General features: G+C 42.9%; 1 protein-coding gene across 1 annotated transcript in view; it reads left to right on the top strand.

The window, feature by feature from the left end:
* SLC6A17 (solute carrier family 6 member 17) overlaps positions 1-16,441 on the top strand; it is a 1,289,761-nt gene that overhangs the window by 205,143 nt on the left and 1,068,177 nt on the right. Inside the window, exon 3 of the mRNA XM_082246730.1 lies at positions 15,312-15,438. Within this exon, the coding sequence (XP_082102856.1) occupies positions 15,312-15,438 (127 nt within the window). The remainder of the gene's footprint in view (positions 1-15,311; positions 15,439-16,441) is intronic.

Here is a 16,441-nt window from a genome sequence, read left to right as displayed (position 1 = left end):
CGCGGGGTCTCCAAGCGGAGATCCTGTCCAGGTGGGACGGGCGACCTCAATCTCTGGATCTTCAAATCTCGTTGAGTCATCGCACCAGAGGAAACCTTCTGTGGTGGCTCCAGTCCCCGTTGGTGTCCGGGGGCAAGTCGTTTCGTCCGATCTCGTGGACGGTAATCACCACGTATGCCAGCCTGTCGGGCTGGGGTGGAGTTCTGGGCGTTCTGTCCGCCCAGGGGACTTGGTCGGAGGGGGAGTCTTCCCTTCCGATCAACATTCTGGAATTGCGTGCGATAAGTCTCTGTCTTCATCGCTGGACGGACCGGCTGCAGGGCTGCCCGGTTCGGGTGCAGACGGACAATGCCACGGCGGTGGCCTACATCAACCACCAAGGGGGCACCAGGAGTGCCCGAGCGGCTCGAGAAGTGGCCGACATTCTGTCTTGGGCCGAGACTCATGTCCCGGCGATAACGGCAGTTCACATTCCGGGGGTGGAGAACTGGCAGGCGGACTATCTGAGTCGCCAGACCCTGGATCAGGGGGAATGGTCTCTCCACCCGGCTGTCTTTCAGATGTTGTGCGCGAAGTGGGGTCTTCCAGATGTGGACCTGTTCGCATCTCGTCTCAACTACAAGGTGAAGAGGTTCGTGGCAAGGACGCGCGACCCTCGGGCAGACGCGTCGGACGCGTTATTGGCCCCGTGGCATCAGTACAGGCTGAGAGGTTTGCTCGTGGTAGGTGGACCAAAAAAGTGTGCCACATCCCTAAATACAATAACAAAGGAATATTCCCCTAGGTTTGGGATTTTTTAGGCACAAGTTTATAAATGATTCAAAGATCAATGCAGAAAATTATAACATTTATTAAAGTGATAAATAAAGTGGTGTAAACATTAAAAAGAAGAACATTACAGGCAATGTGTGATCATCAAGAATACAACCATATCCGTGAGATGACTCTAACCAGTACCCAATATATTTCGGGAAATTAGTTCCCTTCTTCAGGGGTGGTTTCAAAACGGAGCAGTGTTCTAATAAACAAAAACAACAGTATTATAATTATGCCATTGAACATAATAGAGGTATTCTATTAACATATACATCATTCATATACATATAATGTCTCGTAATCCACATATTATTAAAAAGTAGGTTGCATAGTTGTTGATGTAGTTGGAAAAACAAACACTTACATGGTTAGTCTTGTGATAAAACATGAAGCCTGTAGGGTGATTAAAAACAAGCTGGTCTTCCACATATGTAAGTCCACCGTCCTAGATATTTGTGTATCCCATGGGTCAAAAAATGACCAGTATAATGGACTGTATCATGGAAAGGATCTTATTATAGGTCTTCTGTCTCCTAGCAGGTGTGGGAACCTGAAGTCCCAAAGCAAAAGGCCGAGACACCAAGAAGTAGACAATATGGACCAACTAAGGGGAGAAATATAGCATATAGGGAATATGTTAGTTAGTTTAGGAGTCACTAGAGATCTCCAAAGGATTTGCAGGGCATCTGGGTCATCGTAGATGAAATCCAGTGTGTCCTGTCATAATATATAAAAAAATAGCCAATTACCTGTATGGTCTTGGGCAGCAGGTAACACATATGAGGATCGACCAGCGTGGTCAGAAAGATGTGAGGATTGCAAGGGAGGTGTATGGATTTAAATATTACCTTAATTAGGTCCCATTGTCCACAGCTGGTGCTCTGCCTAACGGGGCTTCCTGGACAGCGGACGCCAGGAACAGCCCCGCCGCCGAGAATGCGCATAACATGCGTCATCGCGCCGGCGGAAACGGAAATGGCGTCCGCGTTCCACCGGCACGGGTCACGTAACCGGAAGTGGATAACCACATCCGGTTTACGAGTGGCCGGGCCCGCCCATGTCTGCAGAGAGCTGCAATGGGCAGGGCCGACCAGAGACAGCGAGCGCCAATACGGCGGTCTGTCTCACCCGTGCCAGGGTTACCATAGAAACCAGGAAGACAGAGAGAACGAGTATATTGAGTAATACATAAAAATTATAAAGCTATTAAGGCATTATGGTGATTATCTCGCCAAATAAAGCCCAAATGATGTTAAAAGGAAAAGGATGATTATTTCGAATGGGAATTATCATAGACTTGAAAATAAAATCTATGTAAGGATTATGTGCGGTGGACATTTAACATATAGGGGGACACAGCCTATGATTAATTACTCCTTTACAAATCTGTGTGAACAAGATGGTATAATAGTAGACATAATCGACATTGAATATTAGAGGGGAGGTACATATATATGGAAAGATATGCATCATATAAAATACAGACAGATGTATAATGCATCTATTTTTGTTTTTACTTTTCCATTCCACCTGAAGTGAAACCCTCCAGAAATGGCTTGAATGACAGGGTTCCATTCAAACCTGGGGGTTCAGTGGCTTTTAAGGAATGTATCCACCTCAACTCCAGCTGGAGGAGACTTTTGTTCCAGTCTCCTCCCCTGGGGCTAGGGTGGACACGATCCAATATTAGGAATTTAATCCTAGGGAATTTGCCTCCATGGACCAGACTCACGTGGCGTCCAAGAGGGAGTTCAGGGTCTGGCTTGCGCATGCTAAGAATGTGACGGTACGCGCGTCGCCAGAACTCCTGTTTTGTTTTTCCTATGTAGAAGCATCCGCATGTACATAGGAGTATATAAATGACACCGATCGTGCGACAATTTGCAAAGTGTCGCGCTTTAAAAATTTGACCATTCGGTAGATTGGGAAATTTTTGTGTCAACATAAAGCCACAATAGTGGCATGAACCACATATATAGGTACCCTTATATTTGCAACATGTCATATCACTACTGTTAAATTCACTCCGGACAAGCTTGTCACGGAGGGCCGGAGCTCTTTTGTAGGTAAAACCTGGTGTGTTGGAAAGGTATTGTCCTAGAATAGGATCGGAAGTTAATAAGTGCCAGTGTTTGGTCACTATTTTTTTGATCTTATTATGTTTGTACATATAAGGGGTGATTATCCTGATGTTATTACTATCATTGGTTTTCTTATCCTTGGAAGGATTAAGAAGTTCCCGTCTATCACTTAAGAGGGCCCTCTTATATGCCTTTTTGAGAGACATATTTGAGTACCCTCTTCGTGTCAATCTTTCACGTAGATCGTTTGCAGCGAGTTGGAAAGTTTGCAGGTCACTGCAATTACGCCTTAAGCGAAGATATTGGCTTGTTGGTATCGATCGGATTAGTGGCTCAGGGTGGAAGCTAGAGCCATGGAGGATGGTATTCCCTGCCGTGGGCTTACGATAGAGTCCACTGTGCAGGGTACCATCTTCTCCTCTAAAAATCTCAACGTCCAAAAACGTCACGCGGTTAGGGTCCAGATTCATTGTGAAGAGCAGGTTGAACTCGTTCCTGTTCATTCTTTCCAGGCAAGTATATAATAGTTCAAGGGGACCCTCCCAGATGAGGAACACGTCATCTATATAACGGGTCCACATAAGAATGTGGTCCGTATATATTGACATGGCCTCATCGTCTAGGAAGGAAGTCTCCCACTCCCCCAGGTACAGATTGGCGTAGGATGGGGCACAACAAGTGCCCATCGCTACGCCCTGCACCTGGAGGTAGTGGGAGCCATTGAACATAAAGATATTATGTGTAAGAATAAACCGTAAGAGGCTAAGTATAAATTCACTATAAGCATCACTCTGTACCTTCTGCGAAATAATGTGTTGGATAGCGGCCATACCTTTTGCATGGGGTATGGAGCTATATAAAGCTTCAACGTCAATGGTGACAAGTGTTGCCATGGAAGAAACAGGAAAGCCCTCAACCTTGCTCAAAAAATGAATCGTGTCCTTCGTGAAGGATGGTAAATCCTGTACGAAAGGTTGTAAATAATTATCCACCAAGCGACTGGCATTTTCAGATATAGACCCTCTCCCTGATATGATGGGTCTACCAGGGGGGTTAGTGGGGTTCTTATGGACTTTGGGAAGTCCATAGAACGTTGGTATTTTAGGGAATTTGGTACGAATAAAGTCCCACTTATGCTTGGTAATGATGTTATTTAAATAAGCTTGGTCTGTTAAGAGGTAGAACTCCTGATAGAATTTAGCCACAATGGTGGGGGTGATGCGTCTGTACCAGTTGATGTTATTGAGGATCTGGGTACACATCTGAACATACTGTGTATCATCCATTATGACAATATTGCCCCCCTTGTCAGCCTGTTTAATAACTATTTTTTTATTGTCAGAGAGTTTATTAATAGCTTCCCGATGTGAGGGGGAAATATTGGCATGGGGGGTGCAGTCAATTTTCATTTTCTCAATTTCACTAGTGACAATCTTCAGAAATGTATTAATGTTTTGGTTTTGGATGGGGGGATAAATATCTGATTTCTTTTTTAAACTTGTGGAACTTTTGTTGTCCTTTATTGTGTCAGAAGTTACGCCTGACAATAATGAGTCAATATCGACACGGTCAATTAGGTTTTCATTTTCCTCTAGCAGGGAGATTAGAATATCTAGGGCAGGGTCTTTTGATATATTTTTGGTGTTTTCTTTATGAAATAATAGTTTGAGATTTAATTTTCGTGCAAACAGATGTAGGTCTTTTATGACCTCAAATTTGTTTGTATTTGATGTGGGGCAGAAGCTGAGACCCATTTGAAGGATCTCTGTTTCTGCTTGAGTGAGGGTATGGTGAGATAAATTAATAATAGAAAAGTCCTGCACCAAGGAAGGGGTGTGATCTAAAGTGATGGTGTTGGATTTTGGGATGGGGGTGTGACATTCGTGGTGGGTGTAAGATGAAGTGCTCGCTGGTGAACCAGGTCTAAAAAAGCAAAATCCTGTAAATCAATATTAGTGGAAGTGTTGATTGGGGGAGGTGGGATAGTTGGATCCTGAGATTGCTGTAGTGTCGGAGGTAAGACTTCTCGTGATTTAGTGTGTGCAGGAAATAGGGAAATATTCTCTTTTTTATTGGAAGGTAAGTTTGACTTTTTTGTTTGCTGTTGAAAAGCTAGCTCGTCCTGATATGGACGCTTGGTGCGGTCACTTGTTTTGACCGTTTTGCTAGTAGATATGTCTTTTTGAGTAGGCATAGAGAAGTCATCCTTTTTGAAACTGAAATTTGTGTTTCTATTTTGTGCCCATAGATATGCTCTACCTTGTTGGGAAATGGTTTTGCTTCTGTTAAGAATTTTTTGTTTTTTCATTAAGATGTTTTTGTTAAAGGTATCTAGGTGATCCTTCAGTTTTTTCTCACGTTCGATGTAAGTTTTGTGAGTTTTAAATTTTTTTATTTTTTCACAGGTTTGAGCAATGTCCGTGTCCAATTTTTTGGCTCTTGATGAGTACTCCTCAATGAGGAGCCCCATTAGAGCTCCTGAACAAGTTTGTAGGGTGTCCTCCCACCTGGCCTTGAAAGCAGGCGTTATGTCCTCTAACGAGGGGAACACCTGGATCCTTAGGCCAAATGGGCTGACACCCTCTATGATATGATCCTGAAAGGATTTACAATGCCAGAAAAATGTTGATTTTTTCTCAAGCAGTTTGGATAGTTGGAACAACAGAGAGGCTAGTTCAGTTTCAACGAACTCTTTGTGTTCATATTCGGCCAAGTAGCCAGCCATTAAGGTGTTCCAGTCATCCCCAATAAAACCAGACATTTCTAATATACTGCAACAGTGAAGAGAGTGTCGAATGTCTAGATTACACAAAAAGGTATGAGTATTAAATAATATTAGTATGTGCTAATTATTACCAGACAAAATGACAATAGGTTTCAACTAGAAAGGAGCACCTATCACGAGCTTCGGGGAAAGGTATTTGCTACCTGGTTAATCAGGAAGAGAGGTTTGCTCGTGGTAGGTGGACCAAAAAAGTGTGCCACATCCCTAAATACAATAACAAAGGAATATTCCCCTAGGTTTGGGATTTTTTAGGCACAAGTTTATAAATGATTCAAAGATCAATGCAGAAAATTATAACATTTATTAAAGTGATAAATAAAGTGGTGTAAACATTAAAAAGAAGAACATTACAGGCAATGTGTGATCATCAAGAATACAACCATATCCGTGAGATGACTCTAACCAGTACCCAATATATTTCGGGAAATTAGTTCCCTTCTTCAGGGGTGGTTTCAAAACGGAGCAGTGTTCTAATAAACAAAAACAACAGTATTATAATTATGCCATTGAACATAATAGAGGTATTCTATTAACATATACATCATTCATATACATATAATGTCTCGTAATCCACATATTATTAAAAAGTAGGTTGCATAGTTGTTGATGTAGTTGGAAAAACAAACACTTACATGGTTAGTCTTGTGATAAAACATGAAGCCTGTAGGGTGATTAAAAACAAGCTGGTCTTCCACATATGTAAGTCCACCGTCCTAGATATTTGTGTATCCCATGGGTCAAAAAATGACCAGTATAATGGACTGTATCATGGAAAGGATCTTATTATAGGTCTTCTGTCTCCTAGCAGGTGTGGGAACCTGAAGTCCCAAAGCAAAAGGCCGAGACACCAAGAAGTAGACAATATGGACCAACTAAGGGGAGAAATATAGCATATAGGGAATATGTTAGTTAGTTTAGGAGTCACTAGAGATCTCCAAAGGATTTGCAGGGCATCTGGGTCATCGTAGATGAAATCCAGTGTGTCCTGTCATAATATATAAAAAAATAGCCAATTACCTGTATGGTCTTGGGCAGCAGGTAACACATATGAGGATCGACCAGCGTGGTCAGAAAGATGTGAGGATTGCAAGGGAGGTGTATGGATTTAAATATTACCTTAATTAGGTCCCATTGTCCACAGCTGGTGCTCTGCCTAACGGGGCTTCCTGGACAGCGGACGCCAGGAACAGCCCCGCCGCCGAGAATGCGCATAACATGCGTCATCGCGCCGGCGGAAACGGAAATGGCGTCCGCGTTCCACCGGCACGGGTCACGTAACCGGAAGTGGATAACCACATCCGGTTTACGAGTGGCCGGGCCCGCCCATGTCTGCAGAGAGCTGCAATGGGCAGGGCCGACCAGAGACAGCGAGCGCCAATACGGCGGTCTGTCTCACCCGTGCCAGGGTTACCATAGAAACCAGGAAGACAGAGAGAACGAGTATATTGAGTAATACATAAAAATTATAAAGCTATTAAGGCATTATGGTGATTATCTCGCCAAATAAAGCCCAAATGATGTTAAAAGGAAAAGGATGATTATTTCGAATGGGAATTATCATAGACTTGAAAATAAAATCTATGTAAGGATTATGTGCGGTGGACATTTAACATATAGGGGGACACAGCCTATGATTAATTGCTCCTTTACAAATCTGTGTGAACAAGATGGTATAATAGTAGACATAATCGACATTGAATATTAGAGGGGAGGTACATATATATGGAAAGATATGCATCATATAAAATACAGACAGATGTATAATGCATCTATTTTTGTTTTTACTTTTCCATTCCACCTGAAGTGAAACCCTCCAGAAATGGCTTGAATGACAGGGTTCCATTCAAACCTGGGGGTTCAGTGGCTTTTAAGGAATGTATCCACCTCAACTCCAGCTGGAGGAGACTTTTGTTCCAGTCTCCTCCCCTGGGGCTAGGGTGGACACGATCCAATATTAGGAATTTAATCCTAGGGAATTTGCCTCCATGGACCAGACTCACGTGGCGTCCAAGAGGGAGTTCAGGGTCTGGCTTGCACATGCTAAGAATGTGACGGTACGCGCGTCGCCAGAACTCCTGTTTTGTTTTTCCTATGTAGAAGCATCCGCATGTACATAGGAGTATATAAATGACACCGATCGTGCGACAATTTGCAAAGTGTCGCGCTTAAAAATTTGACCATTCGGTAGATTGTAGTTGAAACCTATTGTCATTTTGTCTGGTAATAATTAGCACATACTAATATTATTTAATACTCATACCTTTTTGTGTAATCTAGACATTCGACACTCTCTTCACTGTTGCAGTATATTAGAAATGTCTGGTTTTATTGGGGATGACTGGAACACCTTAATGGCTGGCTACTTGGCCGAATATGAACACAAAGAGTTCGTTGAAACTGAACTAGCCTCTCTGTTGTTCCAACTATCCAAACTGCTTGAGAAAAAATCAACATTTTTCTGGCATTGTAAATCCTTTCAGGATCATATCATAGAGGGTGTCAGCCCATTTGGCCTAAGGATCCAGGTGTTCCCCTCGTTAGAGGACATAACGCCTGCTTTCAAGGCCAGGTGGGAGGACACCCTACAAACTTGTTCAGGAGCTCTAATGGGGCTCCTCATTGAGGAGTACTCATCAAGAGCCAAAAAATTGGACACGGACATTGCTCAAACCTGTGAAAAAATAAAAAAATGTAAAACTCACAAAACTTACATCGAACGTGAGAAAAAACTGAAGGATCACCTAGATACCTTTAACAAAAACATCTTAATGAAAAAACAAAAAATTCTTAACAGAAGCAAAACCATTTCCCAACAAGGTAGAGCATATCTATGGGCACAAAATAGAAACACAAATTTCAGTTTCAAAAAGGATGACTTCTCTATGCCTACTCAAAAAGACATATCTACTAGCAAAACGGTCAAAACAAGTGACCGCACCAAGCGTCCATATCAGGACGAGCTAGCTTTTCAACAGCAAACAAAAAAGTCAAACTTACCTTCCAATAAAAAAGAGAATATTTCCCTATTTCCTGCACACACTAAATCACGAGAAGTCTTACCTCCGACACTACAGCAATCTCAGGATCCAACTATCCCACCTCCCCCAATCAACACTTCCACTAATATTGATTTACAGGATTTTGCTTTTTTAGACCTGGTTCACCAGCGAGCACTTCATCTTACACCCACCACGAATGTCACACCCCCATCCCAAAATCCAACACCATCACTTTAGATCACACCCCTTCCTTGGTGCAGGACTTTTCTATTATTAATTTATCTCACCATACCCTCACTCAAGCAGAAACAGAGATCCTTCAAATGGGTCTCAGCTTCTGCCCCACATCAAATACAAACAAATTTGAGGTCATAAAAGACCTACATCTGTTTGCACGAAAATTAAATCTCAAACTATTATTTCATAAAGAAAACACCAAAAATATATCAAAAGACCCTGCCCTAGATATTCTAATCTCCCTGCTAGAGGAAAATGAAAACCTAATTGACCGTGTCGATATTGACTCATTATTGTCAGGCGTAACTTCTGACACAATAAAGGACAACAAAAGTTCCACAAGTTTAAAAAAGAAATCAGATATTTATCCCCCCATCCAAAACCAAAACATTAATACATTTCTGAAGATTGTCACTAGTGAAATTGAGAAAATGAAAATTGACTGCACCCCCCATGCCAATATTTCCCCCTCACATCGGGAAGCTATTAATAAACTCTCTGACAATAAAAAAATAGTTATTAAACAGGCTGACAAGGGGGGCAATATTGTCATAATGGATGATACACAGTATGTTCAGATGTGTACCCAGATCCTCAATAACATCAACTGGTACAGACGCATCACCCCCACCATTGTGGCTAAATTCTATCAGGAGTTCTACCTCTTAACAGACCAAGCTTATTTAAATAACATCATTACCAAGCATACGTGGGACTTTATTCGTACCAAATTCCCTAAAATACCAACGTTCTATGGACTTCCCAAAGTCCATAAGAACCCCACTAACCCCCCTGGTAGACCCATCATATCAGGGAGAGGGTCTATATCTGAAAATGCCAGTCGCTTGGTGGATAATTATTTACAACCTTTCGTACAGGATTTACCATCCTTCACGAAGGACACGATTCATTTTTTGAGCAAGGTTGAGGGCTTTCCTGTTTCTTCCATGGCAACACTTGTCACCATTGACGTTGAAGCTTTATATAGCTCCATACCCCATGCAAAAGGTATGGCCGCTATCCAACACATTATTTCGCAGAAGGTACCGAGTGATGCTTATAGTGAATTTATACTTAGCCTCTTACGGTTTATTCTTACACATAATATCTTTATGTTCAATGGCTCCCACTACCTCCAGGTGCAGGGCGTAGCGATGGGCACTTGTTGTGCCCCATCCTACGCCAATCTGTACCTGGGGGAGTGGGAGACTTCCTTCCTAGACGATGAGGCCATGTCAATATATACGGACCACATTCTTATGTGGACCCGTTATATAGATGACGTGTTCCTCATCTGGGAGGGTCCCCTTGAACTATTATATACTTGCCTGGAAAGAATGAACAGGAACGAGTTCAACCTGCTCTTCACAATGAATCTGGACCCTAACCGCGTGACGTTTTTGGACGTTGAGATTTTTAGAGGAGAAGATGGTACCCTGCACAGTGGACTCTATCGTAAGCCCACGGCAGGGAATACCATCCTCCATGGCTCTAGCTTCCACCCTGAGCCACTAATCCGATCGATACCAACAAGCCAATATCTTCGCTTAAGGCGTAATTGCAGTGACCTGCAAACTTTCCAACTCGCTGCAAACGATCTACGTGAAAGATTGACACGAAGAGGGTACTCAAATATGTCTCTCAAAAAGGCATATAAGAGGGCCCTCTTAAGTGATAGACGGGAACTTCTTAATCCTTCCAAGGATAAGAAAACCAATGATAGTAATAACATCAGGATAATCACCCCTTATATGTACCAACATAATAAGATCAAAAAAAATAGTGACCAAACACTGGCACTTATTAACTTCCGATCCTATTCTAGGACAATACCTTTCCAACACACCAGGTTTTACCTACAAAAGAGCTCCGGCCCTCCGTGACAAGCTTGTCCGGAGTGAATTTAACAGTAGTGATATGACATGTTGCAAATATAAGGGTACCTATATATGTGGTTCATGCCACTATTGTGGCTTTATGTTGACACAAAAATTTCCCAATCTACCGAATGGTCAAATTTTTAAAGCGCGACACTTTGCAAATTGTCGCACGATCGGTGTCATTTATATACTCCTATGTACATGCGGATGCTTCTACATAGGAAAAACAAAACAGGAGTTCTGGCGACGCGCGTACCGTCACATTCTTAGCATGCGCAAGCCAGACCCTGAACTCCCTCTTGGACGCCACGTGAGTCTGGTCCATGGAGGCAAATTCCCTAGGATTAAATTCCTAATATTGGATCGTGTCCACCCTAGCCCCAGGGGAGGAGACTGGAACAAAAGTCTCCTCCAGCTGGAGTTGAGGTGGATACATTCCTTAAAAGCCACTGAACCCCCAGGTTTGAATGGAACCCTGTCATTCAAGCCATTTCTGGAGGGTTTCACTTCAGGTGGAATGGAAAAGTAAAAACAAAAATAGATGCATTATACATCTGTCTGTATTTTATATGATGCATATCTTTCCATATATATGTACCTCCCCTCTAATATTCAATGTCGATTATGTCTACTATTATACCATCTTGTTCACACAGATTTGTAAAGGAGTAATTAATCATAGGCTGTGTCCCCCTATATGTTAAATGTCCACCGCACATAATCCTTACATAGATTTTATTTTCAAGTCTATGATAATTCCCATTCGAAATAATCATCCTTTTCCTTTTAACATCATTTGGGCTTTATTTGGCGAGATAATCACCATAATGCCTTAATAGCTTTATAATTTTTATGTATTACTCAATATACTCGTTCTCTCTGTCTTCCTGGTTTCTATGGTAACCCTGGCACGGGTGAGACAGACCGCCGTATTGGCGCTCGCTGTCTCTGGTCGGCCCTGCCCATTGCAGCTCTCTGCAGACATGGGCGGGCCCGGCCACTCGTAAACCGGATGTGGTTATCCACTTCCGGTTACGTGACCCGTGCCGGTGGAACGCGGACGCCATTTCCGTTTCCGCCGGCGCGATGACGCATGTTATGCGCATTCTCGGCGGCGGGGCTGTTCCTGGCGTCCGCTGTCCAGGAAGCCCCGTTAGGCAGAGCACCAGCTGTGGACAATGGGACCTAATTAAGGTAATATTTAAATCCATACACCTCCCTTGCAATCCTCACATCTTTCTGACCACGCTGGTCGATCCTCATATGTGTTACCTGCTGCCCAAGACCATACAGGTAATTGGCTATTTTTTTATATATTATGACAGGACACACTGGATTTCATCTACGATGACCCAGATGCCCTGCAAATCCTTTGGAGATCTCTAGTGACTCCTAAACTAACTAACATATTCCCTATATGCTATATTTCTCCCCTTAGTTGGTCCATATTGTCTACTTCTTGGTGTCTCGGCCTTTTGCTTTGGGACTTCAGGTTCCCACACCTGCTAGGAGACAGAAGACCTATAATAAGATCCTTTCCATGATACAGTCCATTATACTGGTCATTTTTTGACCCATGGGATACACAAATATCTAGGACGGTGGACTTACATATGTGGAAGACCAGCTTGTTTTTAATCACCCTACAGGCTTCATGTTTTATCACAAGACTAACCATGTAAGTGTTTGTTTTTCCAACTACATCAACAACTATGCAACCTACTTTTTAATAATATGTGGATTACGAGACATTATATGTATATGAATGATGTATATGTTAATAGAATACCTCTATTATGTTCAATGGCATAATTATAATACTGTTGTTTTTGTTTATTAGAACACTGCTCCGTTTTGAAACCACCCCTGAAGAAGGGAACTAATTTCCCGAAATATATTGGGTACTGGTTAGAGTCATCTCACGGATATGGTTGTATTCTTGATGATCACACATTGCCTGTAATGTTCTTCTTTTTAATGTTTACACCACTTTATTTATCACTTTAATAAATGTTATAATTTTCTGCATTGATCTTTGAATCATTTATAAACTTGTGCCTAAAAAATCCCAAACCTAGGGGAATATTCCTTTGTTATCAGTACAGGCTGATGTACGCGTTTCCACCGATTCAGTTGCTGTCCAGGTTCCTTCGCAGGTTACACTCGGAACGCAACACGGTGATTCTTGTGGCACCGGACTGGCCTCGCCGGTCCTGGTACGCAGACCTCGTGAATCTGGCGGTCGACGCCCCGTGGCGTCTGCCTCTTCGAGACGATCTACTGTCTCAAGGACCGATATACCATCCTGCTTTACAGTCGCTGGCTTTGACGGCCTGGCTGTTGAGACCGAGGTCCTGAAGGAGAGGGGTCTCTCTCCAGAGGTCGTTCATACTTTGATCAATGCGAGGAAGTCTTCCTCAGGGAAGGTTTATTACCGTACTTGGAAGGCCTATTTTGCCTGGTGTGAGTCCAGGGGGTTTTCACCCCGCACGTACTCGGTTTCCCGTGTGCTGTCTTTCCTTCAAACGGGTGTTGATCAGCGTTTGGCGCTGGCTACGATAAAGGGTCAGGTGTCTGCACTGGCCGTTCTGTTTCAACGTCCCGTGGCTTCCAATTCCTTGGTTGGCACCTTTGTTCAGGGTGTGCGGCATCTGGTCCCCCCTAGGCGGGATCCTCTGCCCCCTTGGGACTTGAATCTCGTTCTATCTGTGTTACAACGTGCTCCTTTTGAACAGATCAGGGAGATCTCGTTGTCTATGTTGTCCAAAAAGGTCGCCTTTTTGGTGGCGATCACTTCGGCTCGCAGAGTGTCGGAGCTGGCGGCTTTGTCCTGCAAGTCTCCGTACCTGGTTATTCATTTGGATAAGGTGGTCTTGCGACCTAATCCTTTGTTCCTTCCGAAACGAGTTTCGGAATTCCATCTTAATGAGGATATTGTCTTGCCTTCGTTGTGCGCGAAGCCTAAACATCCAAAGGAGGTGAGATTGCATTCTCTGGATGTTGTTCGGGCGATAAGGGTTTACCTTAAATCGACTGAGTCTTTTCGAAAGACGGACTCCTTGTTTGTTCTTCCAGAGGGTCCTCGGAAGGGCATGGCGGCTTCGGCCTCTACCATCGCCAAATGGATCAGGCAGACCATTGAACAGGCCTATGCTTTGCAGGGGAAGGTTCCCCCTGTGCCTGTGAAGGCGCACTCTACTAGATCTCTGAGTACGTCTTGGGCCTGTCGTCATGGGGCTTCTGTAGCCCAGGTGTGTAAGGCGGCGACTTGGTCGACCGTGCACACTTTCACAAAATTCTACAAAGTAGATGTTCAGGCATCGGCGGATGCTTCCTTTGGCCGCAAGGTTCTTAGTGCGGCTGTTCCCTAGGGTCCCTTGTTGGGGACTCCTGGCTGTTGGGATAAGTTTTGTATCCCCGGGTTTTTTGTCTTTTCCTGGGTTGTTGCTCCTGTTGAGCACTTGTTTTTTGCTGTTGCCCAGCTGGTTTCCTTCCTTTGGTAAGGTTCCTTTCTTTGATGCGGAGACTGCGTTGCCTTTCGTCGCGGATGCGTTTCCCACCCCTCATGTTTGCACTGCTTTGGGACGTCCCCATATGTGACGAATATGAAGAGGCGGCGACTGTCGGAGGACGTAAGAGAAAACGGAATTTTTGTAAAATCTTACCTGTAAAATTCCTTTCTCTGAGTCCTCCGACAGTCGCCGCCCCCGCCCCTCTTTTGGGGTTTGATTGTATACTCTACTGCTATTCCACTAAAACTGAGATATGGTTGCAGGAAGTAGGAGGGTATTGACTGAGGGGACCACCCCTTGAGGGTGGGATATGTTAAAAGCTTTATTGTTAACATATTCTGTTGCCTAGCTACTCCTTCGGAGCAAAGTCTAATACCCCATATGTGACGAATATGAAGAGGCGGCGACTGTCGGAGGACTCAGAGAAAGGAATTTTACAGGTAAGATTTTACAAAAATTCCGTTTTTCCAAGTATTGAAACTCATCTATGTAGTTGCCCAACCCTGATTTTTTTCAAGTTGTTCCTGTAATAATACCGTTCTAAAGTTATTTTCCTGCATAATTTGGTATCATCAGCAATCACTGAAATTGAACTGTTGATTCCACCCTCTTTATCATTATTAAATAAATTGAACAGCATTCTCCCCAACACAGAACCCTGTTATGCTTTTCTATCTTTCACTATTTAATGAGTCACTGGCCTGGAACAAAAGTGTATATATTAGTTGTTGGGATGCCTAATTTGCTTGTGCTAGTTTAGTGGTTGCCTAAGTAGTGAAACACGGATAAGTATGGTATCCATCAAACTTGCAACCTCAAAAATATGTTACTCCCATCCATTCATTACTCAGGTTTTATGCGTTGGACCACAATGTCTTAGAAAGCTTGCATAAAATGTTCAGAGCATCTGCAGATTAAAAATCCTGGAATAACACAGCAATGGTATTCTAGATGATTTACTTATGATGCTAATAGTGACCACCCTGATGTTTTTTTCCTAGGTTTGCTTCTTTGTTGGCCTGTATTATAATGTCATCATTGGATGGAGCATATTCTACTTTTTCCAGTCATTTCAGTATCCACTACCTTGGAATGAATGTCCACTTGTGAAAAATGGAACTGTAAACAGTAAGCTGTTGAACATTTTTGCATAACATAAGTGTGCATGTGTGTGTATGCATATATACAGTATATACACTGAACAAAATTTTAAAAGCAACACTTTTGTTTTTGCCCCCATTTTTAATGAGCTGAACTCAAAGATCTAAGACTTTTTCTATGTACACAAAAGGCCTATTTCTCTCAAATATTGTTCACAAATCTGTCTAAATATGTGTTAGTGAGCACTTCTCCTTTGCCAAGATAATCCATCCACCTCGCAGGTGTGGCATATCAAGATGCTAATTAGACAGCGTGATTATTGCACAGGTGTGCCTTATGCTTGCCACAATAAAAGGCCACTCTAAAATGTTCACTTTTACCACACAGCACAATGCCACAGATATCGCAAGTTTTGAGGGAGCCTGCAATTGGCATGCTGACTAAAGGAATATCCACCAAAGCTGTTGCCCATGAATTGAATGTTCATTTCTCTACCATAAGCCATCTCCAAAGGCGTTTCAGAGAATTTGGCAGTATATCCAACCTGCCTCACAACTGCAGACCACGTGTAACCACACCAGCCCAGGACTCCACATCCAGCATCTTCACCTCCAAGATCGTCTGAGACCAGCCATCCGGACAGCTGCTGCAACAATCGATTTGCATAACCAAAGAATTCCTGCACAAACTGTCAGAATCTGTCACCGGGGAAGCTCATCTGCATGCTCGTCCTCGTTGGGATCTCTACCTGACTGTAGTTTATTGTTGTAACCGACTTGAGTCGGCAAATGCTCACATTCTATGGCGTCTGGCACTTTGGAGAGGTGTTCTCTTCACAGGTAAATCCTGGTTTTCTTAGATCTTTGAGTTCGGCTCATGCAAAATGGGGGCATAAACAAGTGTTGCATTTATAATTTTGTTCAGTGTATATATATGTATATATATGTATATATATATATATATATATATATATATATATATATATATATATGGTACTGTGCCAAAGTTTTACATAGGTTTGAAGAAATGC

This window comes from Pelophylax lessonae, assembly GCF_965119305.1.
Source record: "Pelophylax lessonae genome assembly, chromosome: 2".
In the NCBI taxonomy this organism is placed as follows: Eukaryota; Metazoa; Chordata; class Amphibia; order Anura; family Ranidae; genus Pelophylax; species Pelophylax lessonae.
This window is presented reverse-complemented; position numbering and strand designations above follow the sequence as displayed.